At 36.9% G+C, this 18,436-nt stretch overlaps 2 protein-coding genes and 1 non-coding gene across 4 annotated transcripts in view; 1 reads left to right on the top strand and 2 right to left on the bottom strand.

The window, feature by feature from the left end:
* Positions 1-910: 910 nt before the first annotated feature.
* PRG4 (proteoglycan 4) lies at positions 911-18,395 on the top strand. The gene is given in 14 exon segments (XM_021929388.2): positions 911-929; positions 1,483-1,588; positions 4,705-4,827; positions 6,205-6,324; positions 8,714-8,863; positions 9,398-9,526; positions 10,913-11,924; positions 11,926-13,001; positions 13,657-13,734; positions 14,856-14,992; positions 15,257-15,413; positions 15,979-16,176; positions 16,581-16,706; positions 17,498-18,395. Coding segments are annotated over 13 exon segments (3,480 nt in total). The 5' UTR covers positions 911-929; positions 1,483-1,512; the 3' UTR covers positions 17,596-18,395.
* LOC116272010 lies at positions 15,631-15,738 on the bottom strand. Its single transcript, XR_004180739.1, has one exon. It is a non-coding gene; the product is annotated as a U6 spliceosomal RNA (small nuclear RNA).
* The window catches only part of TPR (translocated promoter region, nuclear basket protein), a 62,801-nt gene continuing 62,007 nt past the window's right edge, over positions 17,643-18,436 (bottom strand). The window contains exon 52 of one of the 2 annotated variants that reach the window (XM_003893387.5): positions 17,643-17,843. In XM_003893387.5, the coding sequence (XP_003893436.2) occupies positions 17,788-17,843 (56 nt within the window). In that variant the 3' untranslated portion in view covers positions 17,643-17,787. The remainder of the gene's footprint in view (positions 17,844-18,436) is intronic. The other variant, XR_002518196.2, reaches the window with a different exon arrangement.

Raw genomic sequence — 18,436 nt, 5'->3', positions numbered from 1 at the left:
TTAGGGAAATCATAGTCTGTTGGGGGTATGAGACAGATGAACAGATACTTTCAGTAAAATGTAGTACAGTTGTTGACTATAATTCTAGATGTGATTTGAATTTGATCTGGAAAGGTTTCAGGGAGGTGCTAGGACATGAGAGAGGCCTTACGTTGGTGGGTAAGATTTTACACCGTTACATTCCATATGAAAATGGGGGAAAGCCTTGGGCTGAGCTGACTTAGCTGTGCAATGGTGATGGTTCACATTTTCATTGTGGAAAGGAAGCAAAATTAGTAATTTAAAAGACCTTTTCCAAGCATGCTTATCTTAAAGGAGGGATCTAAGGAAAATATCAATATGGTTTTTAAGCAGGTTTTTAAAATGATAAAGGAAGCTAGAAAATCCAGTGTCAATAATCCACCTGCAGGTAACTGAGAGCATGTTTTCTGTGCTCAGAGAAAATGAAACTACTCAAGAAATGTACATTTGATATAATGGTATAAGTATATAAAATGTATACCACAAGCTAACACTAGGTAAATGTCAAAGCCACCTTTGCTAGATTTAACTGGAAAACGGAAGAAAGAAAGAAGTGATACCAGTATGTGAATGTTTTACAGTTGCTGCTTCAATATACTAGTCGAAGCCTGCCAGAGCTATTTACCATCTCAGGACAATTTGTTCACTTCACTTAGAAATTAGAAATGTGCTCTGGCCAATAAATCTAAATTTATTTTGTAGTAGTCATTTTGCTTAATGGAAGTGTTTTCCAGATGTTGCCTAAGTCTAGTCGTCTGGGCCCTCTTCCAATAAATGAGGAAAGTTTGATTTCATAGGTTGTCACTGTTGATTTTGTCTAACCTTTGGACTAATTGGTTCATCCCACTATATTTGCACTGATATATAAGACTTCCAGGGCATGGGATAAACTCATCTATCCTTTACGGGTAAGTGTCAAAGTTAACTTGCTTCATGGAATTAAATGTGTTTTCATTAGAGGTATTTGAAAAAAATGTATAAGGATAGTAGTTGGAAATTTTTGAAAAGGATTATATTTATGCAATACACCTGTTGGAAGTCTCTGAATTTATATTGAGAGTTAAGGAAAAGTTGGAACAGTAACTCCATGATGCTTATTAAATTACATTTCAATGACACAGGTTATTATTTTCCTTAAGATAAACTTTTAACCTTGCACTGGTAAGTACATGCTATACTTTGACTAGAGTTTTAAGATAAGTCTATTCTATGTTAGAGATTTCTTAAATATTAAAACTGTCAATAATATGGCTGAGGGTGACTTGATTTGTTCTGCATAAAATTAAGTCTAATGGTCAAATATTTTCTGTAGAATTAAAGCTGATTTAAAGTCTTGTTTCAAGAATAGCATGGTTTTATTATTAAGTTACATTTTTAAAATTACTGAAACATGTATAGTGCAAGCCTAAGTTAGTGGTGAGATGAAAGAGCAATTTTCTGATACCTTGATTTTATTTTCAGCAAGGGTACCTATGGTACCTGAAAACAACCATGGCGTGGAAAACACTTCCCATTTACCTGTTGTTGCTGCTGTCTGTTTTCGTGATTCAGCAAGTTTCATCTCAAGGTAGATTAACCATCGAACATACTTTTATTTAACAACTATTGCTAATCATTCAGTCTTGATTTTTATAACAACAGAAATATATTTCTAAAAATTTATATTTGCTTGAGTTTAATATATCGTACAACCTTAAAATAATATACAATATGTAGCCTGTTTATAAGTGCTTCAGAATTCTCATCTTTTTCTCCTTTTGAGAGTTTTGAGCTTCTGTAAATAATAATTTTGGTACTTGTTATTTCTATGGTTCTCCCAAAAGTTTAAAAAGTGCAGACAGTTCATCATAAATTTATGCTGGAGCTATATAGTATCATAAAAATAGCTAAAAAGAACAATATTTAGATAACATATTTTTTGCCTATATGTTGAACAATTTGGTCTTTTAAATCAAATAAATTATTGATAACTTATTTTGGCATCATTTAGGCATAGATACCATATTATAATAAACTACAGTGTTTCAAATGGCATTTTATTAGTCTTGAAAATGTTCTCTTTTTCTTACAGGAACTATTCATCCAGGTATGGACAAATATAGACGTGACTGTCATTTTGTAATATAACATGAAACTTTTCACAGTCCTCTAAAATAGGTCCTGGATGAACAGTTCTTGTTATTCATTTTTTAGAGAATATTAAAGTACACTCAGTGTAATCACATTAGTAGAAGATGCTATCATGCCATCTAGATGGATTAAGAGTAACAATGCCAAGCTTTGGATTTTTCTTTTCTTTTCCTTTTGTTCCCCTTTGATAAGCAAAAGCTGAGAGAATAAAAATCAAGATTCATGACAGTTACGATGAAATTACATTTCTAAAGTAAACATTTCCAGTAAAATACGAAGATTCTTATGAAACCTGAACAAGAGTGGTAACTGTCTGCATAGGCATAAGTTGCAGAATTGTTTAGATAAGAAAAGATGGGAAAACACATGAAAGCAAATGTGAATAGTCAATGAGAACAATGACTACTCCAGTATCTCCAGACCCTTCGGCTTTCGCATAACAATATGACAAGGTTCAAAACACTGGGGGCACTTTCTAAACTGCCTTTTGCTCTGTAATACAATTGGTTGTTCACTAAAACAGTGCTACTTTAATTTTAATTTTCATTAAATAAATGAAATTAAAATTAACGGGGCTGGGTGCGGTGGCTCACACCTGTAATCCCAGCACCTTGGGAGGCCTAGGCAGACAGATCACCTGAGGTCAGGAGCTCAAGAGCAGCCTTGGCAACATGGCAAAATCTTGTCTCTATACAAAATACAAAAAATCAGCCGGGTGTGGTAGCGTGTGCCTGTAATCCCAGCTACTCGGAGACTGAGGCAGGAGGCTCTCTTGAATTCAGGAGGTGGAGGTTGCAGTGAGCCGAGCTTGTTCCACTGCACTCCAGCCTGGGTAACAGAGTGAGACTCTGTCTCAAAAATAAATAAATAAATAAAATTAATGGTTATAATTAATAGCAATAAAAGTAGGACAGACACCTAGTGTATGAAAACAAACTTTTCCTGTAAGGATGATTTCCTTTTTTTTTTTTTTTTTTGAAACAGGATCTTGTTTTGTCCCAGGCTAGAGTGCAGTGGCATGATCTTGGCTGACTGCAACCTCCACCTACCAGGTTCAAGCGATTCTCCTATCTCAACCTCCTGAGTAGCTGGGATTACAGGCCCCTGCCACCATGCCTGGCTAATTTTTGTATTTTTAGTAAAGATGGGTTTTCACCATGTTGGCCAGGCTGGTCTCACCTGACCTCAGGTGATCCGCCCGCCTCTGCCTCCCAAAGTGCCAGGATTACAGTTGATTTCTTATTTCAGAAATCTGCCAACCATAAAAAAAAAATCTCTTGATACTGTCTTGTCTGCTTCTCTTGCTTTCTCAACCTCATCTCATTCTCTTTTTCCTTTATATATAATATATGTATTTATATACATACACTATATATACATTTTTGTATGTGTTATGCATTCATGTATGCAAAATGTTCTGAAAGTTGTCCTATAATTTACTGTTTTATTTGCATATTCAGACCTTGGCATTCCTGGACTCTATTAAGATTTGTTTTCAGTGTGTTTCAACATTCCTCTGTGGATTTAGGACATTGCACCTGCCAATTTCTGTTCCAGAGATGGATTCCATTGTCACATTCCTGCAGTCATTTCTCAGGGAGGGTTTTAAGGTGGTGTTTTCCAAATGACTTTTTAAAAATATTTGAGAATGAGTATGCTTTTATTATTGTTTGCTTATTTGTTGCCTGGAGAATCTCTGTTCATGACCTTTATAGTTATGCCCAGTTATTTTAAGTGTTCTCACTTTAGCAGTGGTTGTTAGCATCTGGCTTCCCTGACATTTTAAAAATCCAATTATTCCCACCAATTAAGAAAGAAAAAGCTCAGTAAAGTTTGTGCTGGTGCAACCGGCTTGCTTTAAGCTTATCATCAGGAATGGGAGGCGATGCGATGGGTAGAAAAATCTCAGGCTTGAAATAAGATATATCAGAGTTCAAATTCTGGATGGATTGTTTACTTAAGGTGACCATAAAATGTATTATCTAAATTAGGACAATTATAAGAGTAAAAGAGTTAACTACAAATAATTGGAAGGTATTAATTAGCCTACGATGCAGATACACTGGAACTATTAACTAGCCGTGTGATAATGAGCAAGTTGTCAAAATTTCTGTGTTTCAGCTTTCTTATCTCTAAAAAAGGGCTATTAAATCCTGGAAACATTTTCATAAGCATTAGAGATAATGTATGACTCAGTACCTGGCATAGAGAAGTTCAATAAATGTCAACTGCTAATCATCACAGCCACAGCGTCGGTAGTAGCTGTAGCTGCCACCTCTCCCTTAGGAATATCACCCTCTTCAGGCAAAGCCATTACTTTGCCTGCTTTTCAAAAGTGTATTTTTTATCTCAATCTAGTGAAGAATAAAGTGACATAACTGAGATCGCCTAAGACATCAGCCAAATATCAGCTGGGCCTATTGCTAACATCATTCCAACACCTTCTCAGTCAATAAAATTCTCTCTCACCAAGCAGCTTCGTCCCCCTCATTAGATTGCTCCCTTTCTATAAAGTGGTTTGGCCATATTTACGCCAGTATTGTATAATTTTAGATTTATCAAGCTGTGCAGGGAGATGTGGGGAAGGGTATTCTAGAGATGCCACCTGCAACTGTGATTATAACTGTCAACACTACATGGAGTGCTGCCCTGATTTCAAGAGAGTCTGCACTGTGGGTAAGTCCTGAGAGCGAGTGTCTCCTCTGTTAAGCAGCTCTGTGAGTCTGTGAGTGCCCCCTTGCACCCTCGTGCAGTGCTGTCTGTGAGACTGAGCCTCCCCTTGCACCCACTTGCAGTGATGTTTTCCCACTGTATCACTTCCTTTGCTTAAGTGCCTTTTCCTTCACTTGCATAAATGTTGCAGCGCATTGTACCTAAGGATGGTGTCAAAGCTTGTGATTACTGGGGAGGGTAAGGGGAGCCTGGAAATCTGTCACTTGCACAAGGTTATTGACTAGTTCCAAGTAAAATGTCTTATTTTAAATAGAGAAGATACGGTGAGTCAGCAGTCATTAAGTATATAGTAAGGAGTAATTATTTACAATCAGAGATGTCCTCGACTAGTGATGAGGTCTTTCAATAGTTTCGTCAAAAGAATACATGAGCGTGGAATAATCTTGTCTATTATTTGACTTTTTGATGTTAATACATTTCTAAATTACCTGGAAAAGGCACTTTAAAGATAAAGTGCTAGTGTTTAATGATGAATTTCAGTTAAACTCGAAGGTCTGAATTTTAAATTGTGAGTAGTGTTTCACTTGAATATATTTTGGACCATTTTGTTATTAACACAGAAACATTTCCTATTCAATTTAAGAAAATTATAATTAAAATTATTTGAAAGGTATATTTGCTTTAGAATTTGAATATGAAGGTGAGGAATATATTGCACAATTTATGTATTGGGTGGGTAATTATTTCAAATAGGCCTTGGTAAGTCCTGGTACCTCTAACCAAGGTTTTTTAAATTTTCCTGTTTTAAATGAGTAGTCCTCCCTAACATAGTCCACACTATAAGATTAGGCTGAAAGCTTTCAACTATACACGTTTCTCAGTTTGTCATAATAAGGGTCTCTGCATTACAAATGATTTTTAAGCCTCAAAAGTGGCCCATTTATAGGAATATATATATACACACATATATATTTATATGGAATATATTGCTGAGATCTGTACATTCAATTACTGTGAATCTATTACAAAGCAGTGTGTGAAGAGGAGAAGGATGAAGAGATTTCATATTAAGTGTACCTCACTATTTAGACATTTCCCGATTTTTCATTGTTCATACATGTGAATAACTTAGGCAGCATCAGGATATCTTGAACGGCAAGAAGAGTGGCCCTCAGTCACCATATTTCTTTTTTAACTTGGGCTGTCTCCATCTGGGATACTATCTAATTTTTCCTGGATGATGTACTTCAAATTTTAAATAAAAGACTTAGAAATGAACTTTTGGAAACCTAGTCGAGTCTAAGGTGGGAAATGGCTGTCAAATACACGGGCCTGGCTTCGCAATTAATAATCTGTAACTTCTTGTTTTGCTCTGGGTAGAGCTTTCCTGTAAAGGCCGCTGCTTTGAGTCCTTCGAGAGAGGGAGGGAGTGTGACTGCGACGCCCAATGTAAGAAGTATGACAAGTGCTGTCCTGATTATGAGAGTTTCTGTGCAGAAGGTAAGTATCACAGTACCAATCAATGCTTCTCAGTACAGGCTGATCTGTGCACCGACCTTAGCATCACTGCTAATGTCTAACATGCAGTCCATCTCATGCCTTGATTCTACTAACATATAAGCTATTTCATAACAATTTTGTGTTGTGGAGATTAATTAAAGAAGAAAAGCGCCTTGCAACAGCAGCACCCCCAGGCTCAGCCAGGCTCCAGGAGCACAAAATGTTGCTAGAGGGGAAAGACAGAGGATGAGGCTGAATGCACATGTCTTTTTTTTCTTCAGATGTGGTTCAATTTCAGGTTAAATCAACAGTAATCAACTCATTTGATGATTTCTTGTCTCACCCTTGCTGACTTCATGAAGTCAACTATCCTTTGAGCTATCTGTGCTTTTGGCCTCAGTGTTTGAGTATATATTTAAGGACACAAGCAACACTTTCAGCTTCCCTAAACAAGTAAATTTATGAATTAGTTTAAGCCATTAAATTTACAGGCAAATCTACGTAACACGTTGTTAACTGTCATGTTCCTTCCCATTTCTGCAGTCTCTTCAGCAGTCTCTATTCCAATACATGTGCATGGTAAAGTCAATAACAAGCGATATTCCCATCTTAAAATCATCTTCTCTATTTATAGGTCTTGAAGGACTACTCTAGAATATAACAAAAGGCTCCAGATTTTATAGAAAAAGATTTTAAAAACATACTTAAATACTGAATTACTTTCCTTTACCAAATGGTTGTTCTTAAATTCTACTTTGTTAAAACAAGAATATTTGTGGAGGTGAAGACAAGCTTTGCTTGCATAATCAATCTTATCATTTTATTTAAACAAGCCTTCACCTCCTGCTTGTTTAGAACAGTGAAGAAACAGAGTGGAAAACTGTTAATCAGCAGAGTTGAGAGATGTTTCTTAGCCGTTCAATGTTTTCATGGGAAAACATTCCAAAAATAATGAAGACAACACCCTTGTAATAAAAAACTCAGAGCTCACCCTTCCTGCAGCTTTTAGCAGGTCCCATGATGAGTGACACATATTTACTCATTACCCTAATTGTTTTGGCTGTGAGACAAGAAAGCTAAGAATTTGTTTTGGGCAGAGGATGTGTAGGGAGGGAAGATGATTAGAAAGTGATGAGACATTGAGAGAACATTTTGATAAAGATAATACTTTATGCTAAGAAATGTTTGGTCAGCTTACTTAAAGTTTAGGTAGAACTCAGTGAAAAAAAAGATGAAGAAAATGCTGGCCAACTTTCTTTACAGAATTCATAAGATAGTCAGGGTCCCAACTTAAAATAATAAAACCACTCAGAATCTCAATACTTTATTGTTTAAGTATAATAACCCAACTATCTTGAGATTTACCACCTAGTTGTTTCAGTATAGATACCACTTACAGGTGTCTATACATCTAAAAATCATAACATTTCAAGAATTGAAGGAATCCCAGCCATCCAAGTGTCTCCGAATGGGAGAGAGAAAACAGAGTTCAAGAGGCTAACCGTTCTGGCCAAGAGCACGAGCTAGTACATGGCAGATCTGTTTCTCAAATTGAGATACTTGACATTTTTGTTGGGTGGCAAGAGAAATGAGAGGGGCAGTGGCCAGTTCATGGAGACTATAGCAATAGGGTTCTGGGGCGATGTTGCTGGGAGCAGCACAATTTATCACAACTCTTCTGTACCCAGAAAGTCCCCAATACTCTCTGTTTTCGTATCCTTCATTAGTCCCTCTTGTTCCTAATGATTAAAAAAAAAATTTAAAAGTTCCATGTTTTCTCTTCTAGACTGAGAAGCAGAAGAGGGAAGGGGACTAAAAGGTTAAAAAGATAACACTCTAAACCATTAACAGTTGTATCTTTGGGAAGGGAAGCACATTTGAGGAAAAGCATAATGTGAAGGTGTGAACTTTTCACAAGAATATTCATGTGGAACTTTTGTAATTAAAAAAACAAAGGGCAAATTGGTATCATTTAATTTAAATGAATATTAAAACAAAAAACGAATACTAAAACAGAAAAAAAATTCTGAAGGCAAAGACTTTTAGAAATCATCTTGAATAAACATCTCAGTTTGTAGACAGGAAGATGAAGTTCAAGAGAATTATTTGCCTAAGGTCACAATGGTAGAGGCTCGTAGGTCTAGTACTGGAATTCAGGTCTTCTGATTCCTGAGACTTTGCTCCCTGTCATAATTTACAACAATCTGAGAACTAATATTTTATAGCAATGCATCCTTAGAATAAAATGGAGTCATTCGTGTTGGGCTGGAGCCTGCCTGCACTGGCTGTCACCAGCATCTACTCTTGAAGCTAGATGCATCTGTGCTTTTCACAGTTAGAGCTGCTGATGAAAACAAGATGTTAACTGACTTGTCTTGCTTGGCCTCAGTGCATAATCCCACATCACCACCATCTGCAAAGAAAGCATCTCCACCTTCAGGAGCATCTCAAACCATCAAATCAACAACCAAACGTTCACCCAAACCACCAAACAAGAAGAAGACTAAGAAAGTTGTAGAATCAGAGGAAATAACAGAAGGTAGGAAGATGACAGATATAATCAAAGGAGCTTTCTTAGATGAAATAACTTGTAGGTGACTGCTTATCTAAGCCCATTCTCAGAGAACAGGGTAATCTTAGGAATCATGAGGCTCATTACACTTGAAGGTTTTAGACTTTGCTTTTAAGTAAAGTTTAAGACAAAGTATAAACTCTCAGGTCTTTCTGTATTTACCAAACCCAGCATGAGTCTGGGTTAAAACAAATCAGAAGGGACACATCTTACTGTAAAAAACAAAAACCATCCCATGAGTTTCTTTGCAGAATAATTTGATTCTGTGTTTTGGAGGATATGGGAAAGTTGAGAGATACTAGTAATACTGCTAGTATCTGTGATAAGCCCAGGTGCCTTGCTTTTAACTGACAGTTGAGAGGCAGTTGGTCATATTACTAATAAAAGCAAAATCCAGATACTTGTAGATTAGTAAATAGCACTTCTTGCTGTATTTAGACTGTCAGTTCTTTTTTGTTTTAAATCAAGTTGGTGTGATCAAACTTTCTATTTGATTTATAGAACATTCTGTTTCTGAAAATCAAGAGTCCTCCTCCTCCTCCTCCTCTTCCTCTTCTTCTTCAACAATTCGGAAAATCAAGTCTTCCAAAAATTCAGCTGCTAATAGAGAATTACAGAAGAAACTCAAAGGTTTGAGCATTGATAAAGATCAAAGACTATATCAATGCCATATTAACAATGATTATACTTAAAAGTAGTGCGTGTTGGTAGAATGAAGACATCTCAATATGGGGTGGGGGAATATAACTTTAAAACTATTATCTTAGAAAGTACCAAATGAATACTTACTACTGGAAATTAGTGCCAAGCAGCTCAGAAGCCACTCTAAAAGCAAAGGATAAGAAGATGCTGTAGCAGTGACTGTGGAACCACAGGATGGCACCAGAGATGATTATTTATGGTGTTCTATTGTCACTCTTATTTACTTGATATCATTTTGCTTCTTCCCCTTCATCTTCCTTGCATCTTCATTTTCCCTTCCCCAGCTTTATTTTAACAAACATTTATATACTATTGTTCTAAGTGTTTTACAAGTATTAATTCATTAAATTCTTACAAACCTCTATGGAAAAAATGTTATCCATATTTTACAAATCCTCTTTATTTTCCTAGTAACTTATATATCTGGCTGATTTTTCTCTAGTAGAGACTGTGCTACAGAGTAGGCTATTATTGCCTGAAAAGAGATTTCCTTTGCTGTTTATTATTTCCTGAAGTTCTGGTTCTAAAATATATTCTCTTTCTCCAGGAAATACTGAATTTTTGGATAAGGGAGTTTTAAAGAACTCTAAGTGGTTGTGATTTCCTCCGAAGCATTCTCTCTAGATAAATAGCCAGATATTTAATCTTTTAGTCACCCAGAAAATCATGCACAAAGCCACCCTTGGGCTTTGTAGTTCACCTGTGGGGTAGCTGCTATGGGAAAGCCTTGATAAATACTGTCTTTTTGCTGCCATGGCACCCTAATCTCCTACTTATGTCCCCTGGGACTTGCAAGTTTAGCTGCACAGAAGGAAAGGAGTGGCTAATAGCCCTATGTATGGGAACAAGCCTCAAGCAGGGACTGTGCGGGTGACTGGGGCAGACTGCTCAGAGGTAGCTGTAGAGGCCTCTGAGATAATTGTTGCAGCAAGATGGTAGTACTAGGTTTCCAGGAGGAAGGAAGGGACACTGGGCACTGAAGAATAAGACTAGAAAAGTGGAGGGTAAAGAACATTAATATAAACAGATGAATTAGTGTTATTTGTTGTGTTGCTAATTTCAAAGTTGCCACTGACTTACATGTATTAATTGTATAGAGTTTAATTTGTGCTTTCTCATCCCTCATCTCATTCATTCCCTAAAACAACTCAATAAGATAGGTTGAGTATTTACCATTTTACAACAAATTAAAGGACACAGTAGAGGTTAGCAATTTGCTTAGAAACACACAACTAGTCAATGATAAAAATGGGATCTTTATCTCACTATTAAAGAAAAAAAATTCTAAAATAACAAGATGTGTTTTTTCTCCAGGAAAAGATAACAAGAAGAACAGAACTAAAAAGAAACCTACTCCCAAACCACCAGTTGTAGATGAAGCTGGAAGTGGATTGGACAATGGTGACTTCAAGGTCACCACAACTCCTGCCACGTCTACCACCCAACACAATAAAGTCACCACATCTCCCAAGATCACAACAGCAAAACCAAAAAATCCCAGACCCAGTCTTCCACCTAATTCTGATACATCTAAACAGACATCTTTGACAACGAATAAAGAGACAACAGTTGAAACTAAACAGACTTCAACTGATGGAAAAGAGACTACTTCAGCTAAAGAGACACAAAGTGTCGAGAAAACATCAGCTAAAGATTTAGCACCTACATCTAAAGTGCCGGCTAAACCTACACCCAAAGCTGAAACTACAACCAAAGGCCCTGCTCTTACCACCCCCAAGGAGCCTACACCCACCACTCCCAAGGAGCCTGCACCCACCACCCCCAAAAAGCCTGCACCCCCCACCCCCAAGGAGCCTGCACCCACCACTCCCAAGGAGCTCACACCCACTACCACCAAGAAGCCTGCACCCACTACTCCCAAGGAGCTCACACCCACCATCCCTGAGGAGCTCGTACCCACCACTCCTGAGGAGCTCACACCCACCACCCCTGAGGAGCTCACACCCACCACCCCTGAGGAGCTCACACCCACCACCCCTGAGGAGCTCACACCCACCACCCCTGAGGAGCCCACACCCGCCATCCCTGCGGAACTCGCTCCCACCACCCCTGAGGAACCTGCTCCCACCACTCCCAAGGCACCAGCTCCAACCACCCCTAAGGAGCCTGCTCCAAAAACTGCTCCAACCACCCCTAAGGAGCCTGCTCCAACTACCCCTAAGGGGACTGCTCCAACGACCCTCAAGGAGACTGCTCCAACTACCCCTAAGGAGACTGCTCCGACTACCCCTAAGGGGACTGCTCCAACTACCCCTAAGGGGACTGCTCCAACGACCCTCAAGGAGACTGCTCCAACTACCCCTCAATGAACCTGCACCCACTACTCCCAAGCAGCCTGCCCCCAAGGAGCTTGCACCCACCACCACCAAGGAGCCCACACCCACCACCTCTGACAAGCCCGCTCCAGCTACCCCTAAGGAGCCTGCACCCACTACCCCCAAGAAGCCTGCTCCAACTACTCCTGAGACACCTCCTGCAACCACTTCAGAGGCCTCTACTCCAACTACCACCATGGAGCCTCCCACTAGCCACAAAAGCCCTGATGAATCAACTCCTGAGCTTTCTGCAGAACCCACACCAAAGGTTCTTGAAAAGAGTCCCAAGAAACCCAGTGTACCTACAACTAAGACTCCTGCAGTGACTAAATCTGAAATGACTACAATAGCTAAAGACAAGATAACAGAAAGAGACATACGTACTACACCTGAAACTACAACTGTTGCACCTAAGATGACAAAAGAGACAGCAACTACAACAGAAAAAACTACCGAATCCAAAATAACAACTACAACCACAGAAGTAACATCTACCACTACTCAAGATACCACACCATTCAAAATTACTACTTTTAAAACAACTACTCTTGCACCCAAAGTAACTACTACAACAAAAAAGATAATTACTACAACTGAGATCATGAACAAACCTGAAGAAACAGCTAAACCAAAAGATAGAGCTACTAATTCTAAAGCGACAACTGCTAAACCTCAAAAGCCAACCAAAGCACCCAAAAAGCCCACTTCTACCAAAAAGCCCACTTCTACCAAAAAGCCCACTTCTACCAAAAAGCCAAAAACAACACCTAGAGTGAGAAAACCAAAGACGACACCAACTCCCCCCAAGATGACATCAACAATGCCAGAATTGAACCCTACCTCAAGAGTAGCAGAAGCCATGCTCCAAACCACCACCAGACCTAACCAAACTCCAAACTCCAAACTATTTGAAGTAAATCCAAAGAATGAAGATGCAGGTGGTGCTGAAGGAGAAACACCTCACATGCTTCCCAGGCCCCATGTGTTCACGCCTATAGTTATTCCCGGCATGGATTACTCACTGAGAGTACCCAATCAAGGCATTATCATCAATCCCATGCTTTCCGGTATTAAGAATCAGTTATTTTCATTTTTAAAGCTGGTAATGTTAGTTTACATCTATATGAACCAGAATGCCTTAGTTTAGTATCACTCGACTGAGATGTATTACCTGACCTGATTAACTTGTGAAGTTTTACAGCTTCCGTGTAGGTAAGCAGAGGCGTATAGTAAGCTTATTCATTCTTTAGGAAATTAATAATTTAGGGTTGGGAATTTAGCATGTGTGTGTCTGTGGGCAGCAGAGATGGTACATCGAATGTCAAAAAAATTTAGTTGGGAGTCTATTCTTAAAAGTACAATGCAAAGCAAAAATGTGTAGTATCATTTTCCAAACTAACCCAAAGGGAGGGCAATCAGAACTGAAAGATGCAATTTCACATTGAGTTCATACATCCAATAAATGTCTAGTTTACATGAAAATCTAGGTAACCTGGCCCATTCCAATTCATCATAATTTATTTCATGTAATACTTTTGAAGAGTCGCATCTTTAAGTAAAATGGAATTATCAAGTATATAACTATGCAAACGCGTCAAACTCTGTTCTTCAAGATCTTAGAAAAGGTAAACAGGAAATAGAACCCTGTGGAAAGACTTGAAAAAACATACATACTTTTCTCATTTTGTTCTGTATTTGTTTTGTTTTTGTTAATTTGTTTAGATGAGACCGATATATGCAATGGTAGGCCAGTAGATGGACTGACTACTTTGCGCAATGGGACATTAGTTGCATTCCGAGGTGAGCTATGTACACGTTTATTTTTCTTCTCATCATTCTGTTTCGGCATTTATGAGAACCAAAGTCATGGAAGAGTGCTAGTTTGGGTTGTTTTCTGGAGGGGAATCTGATTGATAAACATACCTCACAGGAGAATCTGAGAGTAATAATGGAAATATTGGATTAAGAAAATTAGACAAAGTAACAAAACAAAATCAAGACCCTGAACTGATACTACTGAGGTTTTTTTCCTACTGTTAAGATTTAAAAGGTAGTTCAATTTTTTTTTGGGGGCGGTTGTTAAAATTTTAATTTCATACCAAATGAAATGACATCAGCATGCATATTCGCTGCTTTATTTGAAAATAACATCTCAATTGTGATGTGTTCAAGTGTTACACTCTGTCGGAGGGTAACAGAAGAAAAGTTATTTCATGTTAATTCTCTGCTGTACTCTCTGCTAGTCAGTCTTAACACATATTTAGATTAAATGTGAAAATAATTCCTTTTTGTATAGTAGAGGCTAAAGAGATGTTAGCCATTAAATTATAATTCCTTAGTTCTAAGAGATAAAGAAATTGAGAACTAAAGAGATAGTAAGTCACAAAGCCGAAAGGCTTTCTTGAGACAGGGTCTCCCTCTGTCACCCAGGCTGGAGTAGAGTGGCACAATCACGGCTCAATCTCCTGGGCCCAAGCGATCCTCCCGTCTCAGCCACCTGAGTAGCTGGGACTACAGGTGTGCGCCACCATACCTGGCTAATTCTTGTATTTTTTTTTGTGAAGACAGGGTTTTGTCATGGTGCCCACGCTGGTCTCAAACTCCTGGGCCCAGCCATTTACCCACCTGGACCTCCCAAAGTGCTGGATTACAGGTGTGAGCCACTGCACCTGGCCCAACCAATAGCTCGTTCTAAAGAAACTAGAAAACTAAAATATCTCAAAGGTTACGCTAAATTTCGGACTTGGGAATTACCTGCTCTCAGAAATGTTCAAACACTACCTTTTGGATCTGACTAAACTTCCAGTCATACAATGCATAAGAAAACTACATTTTTTTTTTTTTTTTTTTTTCCATTTTGGTTTCTTTTGTGATAGGTTTAGCATTCAGCTTGTAGGCTGATGTTTTTCCTTAAATTTTAGGTCATTATTTCTGGATGCTAAGTCCATTCAGTCCACCATCTCCAGCTCGCAGAATTACTGAAGTCTGGGGTATTCCTTCCCCCATTGATACTGTTTTTACTAGGTGCAACTGTGAAGGAAAAACTTTCTTCTTTAAGGTAACACAATTATCTTTGTGAGAGAAATTTAATTATAATTTGTAAATGCATTGTTTATTACAACATATATCACCTTAACCTCCAATATAAGTGTCCGCACTTTAAACTATCAAAATTTAATCATAAGCAAGTTTGATAACATTAATGGTCAAAATTCAACCATTCAACTAAGTTAACATGTTCTCTCTATACTTAAATCTAGAAATGAGTTCCTAATCTTTTTTCCCAAAGCTGGTAACATAATTTTCTCTTTTAAATTATCAGGATTCTCAGTACTGGCGTTTTACCAATGATATAAAAGATGCAGGGTATCCCAAACCAATTGTCAAAGGATTTGGAGGACTAACTGGACAAATAGTGGCAGCGCTTTCAATAGCTAAATACAAGAACCGGCCTGAATCTGTGTATTTTTTCAAGAGAGGTATGTGCTACATAACTGACAAGATTACAAAACTTTTAAAGAATTACACTCAGCATTTTATTATTGAGTTTACTGTTAAAAGATATCTTTAATGGCTGCAATCAAATATTTTCAGTGACAAAAATCAAAATTGAGGGTAGTATTCTTATTGTCCTCAATTTTTACTTACATTTCTTCACAGGCAAATCACAATTCATTTGAGTTTTCAGGTCACTGATAGAATGTTTTACTTTCACTTCACAAATGTGCATGTCATCCTTGCACAGGGGCTATGCTAATCTCTGTATCATTCCAATTTTAGTGTATGTGCTGCCAACGTTAGCACTTGTCACTTTCAATTGAAATTAAATATATAACCATGTAATTGGCTGCATCTATTCATTCAACAAGTATTTCAGGGTTTAATAATTATTTTTACAATACCCTTGACTAACAGCCATTAAAATCGACATATTATATGAAAAATGAAACAAAATTTTTTCCTATACATTGTAAAAGTTGCTTTCCATCTTTTCTGAGGGGATTAAAATTTTCATTTTCCATGTGATATTCTAACACATAACAGGTGGCAGTATTCAGCAGTATATTTATAAACAGGAACCTGTACAGAAGTGCCCTGGAAGAAGGCCTGCTCTAAATTATCCAGTGTATGGAGAAACGACACAGGTTAGGAGACGTCGCTTTGAACGTGCTATAGGACCTTCTCTAACACACACCATCAGAATTCACTATTCACCCGTCAGACTGGCTTATCAAGACAAAGGTAACATTTTTATTCTGTTAAAAAAATCCTTAAACATAAGTAGATGTGATACAGTTTCTTATACAGTAAGGCTTATGAAATATAGATACTGATCAAACAGCCCTAATAATTTAAGCTTACTGATGAAAAACTCATCCACTTGCCTTAGTGAATAACCAAAGACCAATACTTTCTTTTTCCTTGTGGGTAAGGAAAGCAGTTTGTTCAGGTTTGTCAGTTATAACCAATACTATTTATCAAGTACTTCTTACCAATAACTATTTTTATATACCGATCTATAACCTTCAATAGTTCTACATCAGAGGGCAAAAACTGAGATTAAAACTCAGATCTGTCTGGCCCTTCCCAAGATAGTACATTGCCTTTTAATCTGGTATCTTTATTATTAAACATGTCATCTACAGGTTTCCTTCATAATGAAGTTAAAGTGAGTACACTGTGGAGAGGACTTCCAAATGTGGTTACCTCAGCTATATCACTGCCCAACATTAGAAAACCTGATGGCTATGATTACTATGCCTTTTCTAAAGGTAAGTTATTAACTAATAGTTTCCCAAGGAGGTGATATCATTTGTGAAAATAATGAAGATAAAGTAAAAATGCTGGCTGCAATGATGACTGAATGTGAGAAGTTACACTACGATACTTAATTCTAATTGCTGTGGAAAAGAGTTAAGACTTTTGCTTTAATTTCAATTAAAATGAATGGCACTGCAATTCAATTCTGCTCTAACCTTTATGAGATTACGATAAAACATCCAATTACTAGAGTAAAATTGCTACTGACGATAATATTTTACTTCTATCATTTGTGGCATTTAACAGATACCTTGTTTGACACAAGGTTATACTGATTTGCATCATTGCAGTCTGTAAGATCAGAAAAGAAGTGCCTGAGAAACTAACTTTATCAATTAAATTGTGTTACTCAGGACGCTTTTCTTTGAAATGCCCAGAAATCTAAGTTATTTTGCCTGTAATTCCATAATATGAATGACACTGGCATATATTTTTTAAAAAGAACCCAAGTAAATTATTTTTCAAACTTGGTTACTCTTTAATGCTTATTTCATAAATGAGAGTTGAATCTGATTTTACAAAAAGATGGTGAAATGTCAATCTTCTGAAACATTAAAAAAGCTGAAAGGTTGGAAAGTCTAGGCAATTGTTTTTCTTTCTGTTATAAAGTTCAAATTAATTAGTAAAAACATCTCTATTAAAATGATAAACATTGTCTTTGAGCATAATAGTCAATATAAGTTATTTTTTAGTTCGGGCATTGTTTTCTTTTAACTAAAAAAATGTTTTCTCTTCCATTTAGATCAATACTATAACATTGATGTGCCTAGTAGAACAGCAAGAGCAATTACTACTCGTTCTGGGCAGACCTTATCCAAAGTCTGGTACAACTGTCCTTAGACTGATGAGCAAAGGAGGAGTCAACTAATGAAGAAAAGAATAATACATTTTGACACTGAAAAACATTTTATTAATAAAGAATATTGACATGAGTATACCAGTTTATATATAAAAATGTTTTTAAACTTGACAATCATTACACTAAAACAGATTTGAAAATCTTATTCACAGTTGTTATTGTTTACAGACCAATTAATTAATATTTCCTCTATTTATTCCTCCTCTCCCTCCTATTGCATGGCTCACACCTGTAAAAGAAAAAAAAAAATAGAGTCAAATTGAATATATCTTTTAAGAATTCAAAACTCATGTATTCACTTACTCTACTTCATTATAAAAAATATCTAGGCATTACGGATATAAAACTGTTGGGTATTCTACAACTTCAATGGAAATTATTACAAGCATATTAATATTTTTGTGACATAAGTACAATCTAAAAGTTATATTGGAAAACATGGAAATATTAAAATTTTACACTTTTACTAGCTAAAACATAATCACAAAGCTTTATCCATTGTATAAAAAAAATAACAATATAATGGCAATAGGTAGAGATGTAGAGATACAACAAATGAATATAACACCATAATACTTCATATTTTCCAAATCTTAATTTGGATTTAAAGAAGAAATCAATAAATATAAAATATAAGCATATATTTACTGTATACCTAAGGTATACAAATCTGTCTACATGAAGTTTACAGATTGGTAAATATCACCTGCTCAACATGTAATTATTTAATAAAACTTTGGAACATTAAAAAAAATAAATTGGAGGCTTAAGGATTAGAAAACTTGTTCCATTTATTACTATTCCACGTTCTATCATGTAATC

This window comes from Papio anubis, chromosome 1 (genome assembly GCF_008728515.1).
Source record: "Papio anubis isolate 15944 chromosome 1, Panubis1.0, whole genome shotgun sequence".
In the NCBI taxonomy this organism is placed as follows: Eukaryota; Metazoa; Chordata; class Mammalia; order Primates; family Cercopithecidae; genus Papio; species Papio anubis.
The sequence above is the reverse complement of the archived record's forward strand: the minus strand, read 5'-3'. Positions and strand labels throughout refer to the sequence as shown.